Genomic DNA, 7,021 nt, shown 5'->3' on the forward strand with positions numbered 1-7,021 from the left:
TCTCCTATTGTAAATTCTACTGATATTGTAATTCGTAGATCTAATTCGATGATCAATTCGTTTACTTTTCACTATATTATTAGGACACAAGAGATAATTATTCGTTTTATTTTTTATTAAGGAGAATATTGTGCGAAATCTAAAAATACACATCAAAAGAGAAAAACAAATGCCAATATTACTAAATATTTCCTCATAAATAAGAAATTCATTATGAATGTATTACATTACATAAGTCTCGCTATTAAAAGATTATTAAAGAAACCTTATACTTTATAAGTCTTGAATGTATAAATCCCGCAATATGGACTTTGTAATGAAAAGATGGAAAGCAGATACTCTAGCAGGTAAATATCACACATATTACTTACAAATTTGTTTTAATCTTTTATTTTCTTTCTCATAATAAATAACAATATATATTTATACAACATTATAGGAATTTACAAGTTACAAAGCAGTTGCAAATAAATTCTCTATCAGCTTCGTTAAATAAAAATAAAATGTCGATTATCTTTTTACCTATTATTCTCACGAACACTGATATCCTACGAAGAAATAGTGGTAACGTTCGAGTTCGTATCTGAATTGCACTCATTATCCGTTCCTTGGAATAAATATTTGAAATGCTGTACGTATGACTGGCAATGTTCTCCCTTAGTGAAGGCCGTGGTGTTATGCAACCTCAAGTTGCGTTGCTCGAAAAATTTAAAGACCGAATGAAAGAGTGTCGCATCGTCAGTGGCTTTTGCTGCTTCTAAGAATTTTCTTGCAGATACTTGATCTGCCATTCCGACCGAACGAACGTATCTGAAATGTAGAAATATAATAACCATATGTTAATTAAAACATTAATTAAGAAAAGCAAATTACCTTAAGGCAGCCAAGATATGTCCCTTCGATAAAAGTACTTCGATTATCTCCTCATGCGCGTTCCCCAATCGTTTTAACATGTCCAACGCCAATTGATGCGCTGCCGGATACAAATTTTCCAGGGAAAGCAGCAAGCAAGCTAAAGGCTTCGAATCAGCGACCACATGGTATTGTAACAACTGATGTAGCTGATAGTAAGCCTTTCTATGTACCAATGTCGTGATCACCAATTCGTACAAATAATGTTGCACCGGTATTCCGTATTCAGTTAAGGATCTGTAAAATCGACATTTATTTAGATCAGATAAGTGACTCGATAAATTTATATATTGTAAGTTATTACAATTCCCATATACCTGATGTATTCAAGTAGGACCCATACTATCATCTTTGGTTCTATTGTATTCTCAGGAAATTTGGATAATATGTGACTATACATATCGCTTTGATCGAGCAATAATTTATACTTAAAATTTTCAGCCACTGTTGTCACATTTTTAACATTATTCTGTAAAGGCGTGCCCATCTGCGAATGATAAATAAATGAGACATTTAATGTTATAACATCTAAAAATTATACAATAATTATATATAAAAGAGAGGAATATATATATAACGTACAATTACCTGGTTCTGTATTTCATTTTCTAAATAATTTCTGTATACAATGTTAAGCTTATCAAATACGGTTGGCATCTCCATTAAACTTACAGGTAACTGTGTTATAAAACTCTGTAAGACTTGTATTAATATCTGTTTAGCATTTGATCGCTGCATTAAAAATTCTACTAAAAGCACTTTATCTGTGATTAATGTCACCAAAGCTTCCAATCTGAGCTCGATATACCTGTTTGATTATTAATAAATGAGAAATTATGCTTGAATATAAAAATGAATTAAAGTGTTTGGTTTTTTTATAACTAAACTAATACTCTGTTCAAACCAAATAAAATAAATATATACTTGATATTTAGCAGAAGCGAGAAAGAAAATTCTAATGTAGTCTATTACAGAAAAAAAATAAAAAGACCTTGAAACAAGATGTTGTAATTAACCAAACGTACCACAAACAACCCAATTTTACGTCAATTATTATATTTGGTTGAAAAACAACCCAATTAGGAGAATCTGTATAATGTTAAGACTTAATATTTAGATCAATAAGATTAAGACATTATTATAAATAAAAAATATTACTTATTAAATTAATAAGTAATATTTAATATACTTTTTTTTATAAAAGGATACATAACTGGCACGGCTGATACGTCTGGTCAGACAAGGTTGCACCTGGTACTTTGAGATTAAAAGATTTAATCGGTTTTGCTGTAGTTATACTTGTATGATGCATTACTGTTCCATCACTCACACCAGACATCATAATGTCAAATATCATTGATGTCTATAAAAATACATGTTTAAATTTTAAATAAACTTGTTTATATACAGTAGCAATATATACCTTTGATGCTTGATGATGAACAATAATGAGATTATCAACAACGTTTATAGCAAATCTTCCACCAACATCCAGTTTTAACATATGGCTCTTTTTAATGGTCATCATTCTGTAAAAACATTACATAACATTGCTATAACATTGCATAGACATTGCGAATTGCATTCAAAATGACTTGTGAATGAATTTTACTTGTGTACAGTATAGACGTATACAAATGCCGTTCCCATTGAGCGGTTGACTCCTGGTTGATGCCGTAATAAAATTATACAAGGTGTTCCATATAACACAGCCAATGCTACATCCCTTTCGGAAACGGCCAGTTTCCCTGGTTTTGTTACGTTATGTTCAACTAGAACATTATTAAATAAGCATAAAAATATTTTGTTTTAACTCAATATTCAAGCAACACATGCAATTTCTTACTTACTTTCAAATTTAGTCAACTTGTGAAGATTACCAGGAGTAATATGTAATGCTTGTATTTGATTACCAACTGTACCAGATGACAATAATACCATATAACTCTTCGGACAGAATACAAACCAATTTATGCCTAAACTTAAGCATTTCAAGGCTTTAACATTACGTTTTTCTGGATTAACCTGTAAACAATAAGTTCAAAGTATTAAACAGTCGAAATTCTATTTAAATAATAATGTATCAAAAATATAGGTGACACTTAGGACAGCACTTTTATTAATCAATCCATCATTAATGAATCACTAAAGAAAATTTAAAATTTGAACTTCCTTTGAGACTCATGGATAAATACCATGATTAAATTTAAAAAATGTTGTCCCAAGTCATCTACATTTACGGTAATATATAATAAAAAGTCTGTTTTCTATAGTTGAAGTAGAATATTTTTTAAACTTAAAGTGAGATAGAGTATGTTTGATATTTGGTGAAAGTAAGAAAGAATTCTAATATTAGTCTAGTACAAGAATAAAAATAGACTTAATAATATGAAATAAAAATGACAAAAGAATTTTCGCACTTGAAACAGTTCTACTCCATGATCTGTAACTACAAGTATCTCAGTGCCATGAGTCCACACGAAGCCTAGTATTGTGGCACTCTTCCCTTTGCATGACTGTGAGTACTCAACATGATCCAAACCAGAGACAGAAGAGTAATTAACAAATTCCACTGACGAATTGGTACGCTGAATCGCAAGTACATTCATATCGGGAGAGAACTTAATGGATATTACTGAGCCTCTGTCTTCCATCCGAAAGTTTAAGTTCTGGTCCGGGCCCTTAACGAGCACTCCTGTAACGCCTCCTGAGCGAACAGCAAATACCTGTATACAAATCATGTTTGTTATTGTATCAGAATGGAAATAAAAAATTTCACATGTATTAAGTTGACTAACTTGCTGTTTCGAATCATCGAAAAATACATTTGTGAGACAGCTGACCGATTCGAACCTGATAGGGTCAGGAGACAGCTCCAGGTAATAATCATCATCCTTTCCCCGATCATCAGCTTCCATGTCTGGCATAACTGAATCATCTGATCCTACCAGCTTATTACAGGCTTGACAGTTCTCCAGGTTGGAACGCACTAGGGATAAAATAAAACAGTGCTGTCGATAGAGAAATCTCTCTCCTCTCGATATCCTTTCCCTATATCAAATTCGGTTGCCTGCTTTACTCCTCACTATCGCATTCTGGTTGCCATAAATGAAGTTACCTAAAGTAAAAACATATGATAATTTTAACCGATAAAAAAAAAAAGATATTCTGAGAAGGAAAATTGACGCTCAATAAAGAAATACCGTAAATAAATACTGGAAATCGATAAAATATAATTTTATCCACCAATATTTATCGACGTTATCAATACATTTATACGAAAAAATAATAATTGATAAAAAGTAACAATTTCATAAAAAGTAACAATTAAAATTAAAAATTAAGAATTTAGTTGCTAGTATATTCTTTTATTAACTGTTTATTGTTATACATTACATTGTGTTTAAATATTACATAAATTTATTGAAATATTGGAAAACACTACTTTCTGTTACATAATCATCAATAAAATATTACAATTTTCAACTTGGACGTTACATTATGTTAAATATATGGATTACATGTATATAGCAATAAAATTTTTTAAAATGTGTACGACATAGTAATAAATGTCTATAAATGCATTAATCTTTAAAATCGTTCTATTTTCTTAATATTTATTTCTTCTGAAAAAAGCTAGTAATGCTTTTAGATCCTGTCGCTGCTCTCTGTTTAGCTAATTCTTTTTTACCAGGGGCAGTGCTTTTCTGTAAAAAAAAATATATGTAGATATTAAATTTGTTCAAACAAATGTCCTATTTGAAAGTCCTTTATAGATTTTGTAAATATTTTTTTGTGTTCTATATAATTTTAAATAAATAAAACAAATACAACATACCTTTCACATTATTGTAATGTATAAAAGCATTACAACAATTACAATTCTTCAAATAGTCAAAAATTATTTATATATTTTATTTACTATAGTAACTTGAGTATAATAACTTGATATTTGGATTATAATTATCATTTATTAAAAATGATTATAATTACTATTGCTATTGATAACTGACCTTTTCGGGTTTACTTAAAGTTTTTGTTTGCTTCTTTGCTTTTGGCACTGAACTTTCTTCGAAGGAATCTTTCTTAAGCTTCTTCTCATCCGTTTCATTTTGAGGACTATTCAGCTTGCGTTTTTTACTCTCCACTTCATCAGATATATTCATACGTTGTGCCAGTTTCTTTGAGAGATCTTCAGCAAGGTATTCTGACACAATGCCATGTGCATATTTTAAGTATTCTATAAGAAAATTTTCGATAAGTGCTCAATTAATTGATCTTGCTTGTAGATGGTGGCCTACAAAAATTGGTTGAAGATCTCGTTATATCTCAATTCAGCTATAATGATATTGAGAAACCCTCAAATATTCTATCTTATAATATTCTATCTTATCCTTTCTTTGTTTCATAAACAGCATTTTTCTTACCTGCTTCAGTACCAATTTCATATATAGTACTCTTAACATAAGTGGCACTCATAGCACCTTGAGATACATGAACTCCTTTTTCTTTTAATACATGTGCTACCTTTTCTACCTTCTTTTGTAACCAATTTAACGATTTCTCCTCATTAAACTTGAAAGCTTGTAGTGATTCGTCTCCTTTACGATCGGCAACTAAGGATAGATTCAAGTTGTCACATTGTGCAAGTCGAGAAGTCTCTGGAAAATCTTCATCCCAGAGGCATTGCTCCAAAGGTTGTGCTAGTTGTGACTAACAAAGACATTTATTTTAACAACTACATCTCAAAAATTTTTCATAAAGAAATAAAATTCTACAATTACCTTTCTCAAGTATGGTAAAGCCAAAAAGATAGGATCAATTGGTGTCGATAAATGCAACTTTCCATCAGATTTGACATTATCATCAATAAACCAAGATCTTTTCTTTTCGTCAAAGATTAAAATCTCTTGAACTGTGAGATTTCCAGCGCCAAATACAAATATAGCTGGTTTATCAGAAGCTGGATGTCTAAGTTTCACTATCTCAGATTGGCCTCTACTTGTGCTGTCTAAATTGCCATCTAAAATACATTTTCATTGATACACAATACGGAGACATGTATTTCTCAGGGACATCTACAATGCGACCGCAACAATCACTAGTAAAATTGCAAGTTGCAATTGTCAATATGATAAAACAACAATAAATCGTCGCGTTCACCTTTCATCAGGAACACCCATGTGTTCGCCGACGGGTGAGAGCTCGTCACCTTGACTAGTTTCTGCGGAAAGCTTTTGGCGCGCGGCATTTTCCATGTGTCAAGCGTCGGTTTTTGAAGGTTATTTTTCCGGCTGGACGGGAAACGCTCGATTAAGCCATTCGCTCGCTCATATGCACCACTATGCACGCAAGAGTTTAACGATCGATTGTCTCTTACGAGCAATATTGCTTTTGATTTATCGCAGCCAGAATTAGTTTCACTTGCAAACAGTTTTGTTTTGGACGCGACATATTGCGGAGACGGAATGACAGACAGCGTTTGAAAATTCGATGCGTTAAAATGGCGAAGCTAAATAATCGATAATAGCTGAAATTCTTGTACCGTTTATTTTTTCTCTTTTTCTTTTCCAACATGTATATGTACATGTTCACCGAACGATTGGTTATTACTTATAGATCCATAAGTAAGAACCAATCGCTCAGTAAATAGGTTACATTCTGAAACTCATTTTAAAAAAAGTATTGTATTTTTTAGGCTGCCCTTTTTATTGTCCTTTTAGTCCAATCACAGTTGAATATGATAAAAATAATCAATTACTATTTGTTAATTTCTTACGGCTTACGATCCTATTGTAGAACAGACTTTAAGCCTGTTCTAAAGAAAAAGTCAACCGATTGAAATTCTTATGGATAATATGGATTTACTATTTCCGTCAGATTACATACACAGGTCTAAAGCAGTATCCTGATTGGCTCATCGATTTAAGTCCACGTTATATCCACACAACTTGCATAGCCGCATAAACGTATATGCATAAAGAAAATTATCCAATCACATTTTACGTGCGACTTTATGAAAGAAATGCGATTGAATAATTTTCTTAATAAAATATATAAAATTACATAAAATTATATATATTTATATATAAATGGACATATTTTATGT

The 7,021-nt window shown here is 31.3% G+C and overlaps 2 protein-coding genes across 5 annotated transcripts in view; both read right to left on the bottom strand.

The window, feature by feature from the left end:
- Positions 1-482: 482 nt before the first annotated feature.
- LOC108694038 (uncharacterized protein C18orf8) lies at positions 483-3,839 on the bottom strand. Its single transcript, XM_018203290.1, has 11 exons — positions 3,711-3,839; positions 3,333-3,638; positions 2,763-2,937; positions 2,525-2,684; positions 2,336-2,441; positions 2,122-2,275; positions 1,938-2,001; positions 1,501-1,720; positions 1,230-1,399; positions 874-1,149; positions 483-810 (listed from the first exon to the last, which is right to left on the bottom strand). Exons 1-11 carry the CDS (start codon positions 3,837-3,839, stop codon positions 549-551), a joined length of 2,022 nt encoding a protein of 673 aa, XP_018058779.1. The 3' UTR covers positions 483-548.
- Positions 3,840-4,263: 424 nt separating this feature from the next.
- Positions 4,264-7,021, bottom strand: part of LOC108694036 (ribonuclease H2 subunit B) — a 4,600-nt gene continuing 1,842 nt past the window's right edge. For all 4 annotated transcript variants that reach the window (XM_018203286.1, XM_018203283.1, XM_018203285.1 and 1 more), the window contains 5 exons: positions 6,076-6,206; positions 5,697-5,935; positions 5,340-5,625; positions 4,926-5,152; positions 4,264-4,619 (listed from right to left, as the gene is read on the bottom strand). In XM_018203286.1, coding sequence (XP_018058775.1) covers positions 4,530-4,619; positions 4,926-5,152; positions 5,340-5,625; positions 5,697-5,935; positions 6,076-6,163 — 930 coding nt within the window. In that variant the 5' untranslated portion in view covers positions 6,164-6,206 and the 3' untranslated portion in view covers positions 4,264-4,529. The remainder of the gene's footprint in view (positions 4,620-4,925; positions 5,153-5,339; positions 5,626-5,696; positions 5,936-6,075; positions 6,207-7,021) is intronic.

This window comes from Atta colombica, unplaced genomic scaffold (genome assembly GCF_001594045.1).
Source record: "Atta colombica isolate Treedump-2 unplaced genomic scaffold, Acol1.0 scaffold112, whole genome shotgun sequence".
NCBI classification, from domain to species: Eukaryota; Metazoa; Arthropoda; class Insecta; order Hymenoptera; family Formicidae; genus Atta; species Atta colombica.

What these genes read in the sequence shown, in the direction of transcription:
- LOC108694038 (XM_018203290.1), bottom strand. Translation starts at nt 3,839, where the DNA reads ATGCCAGACATGGAAGCTGATGATCGGGGAAAGGATGATGATTATTAC. An exon ending in ATGGAGTAGAACTGTTTCAA is followed by an intron (nt 2,938 to 3,332) that starts GTGCGAAAATTC and finishes TATTGTTTACAG; the next exon opens with GTTAATCCAGAAAAACGTAA. An exon ending in TTCATCATCAAGCATCAAAG is followed by an intron (nt 2,276 to 2,335) that starts GTATATATTGCT and finishes GTATTTTTATAG; the next exon opens with ACATCAATGATATTTGACAT.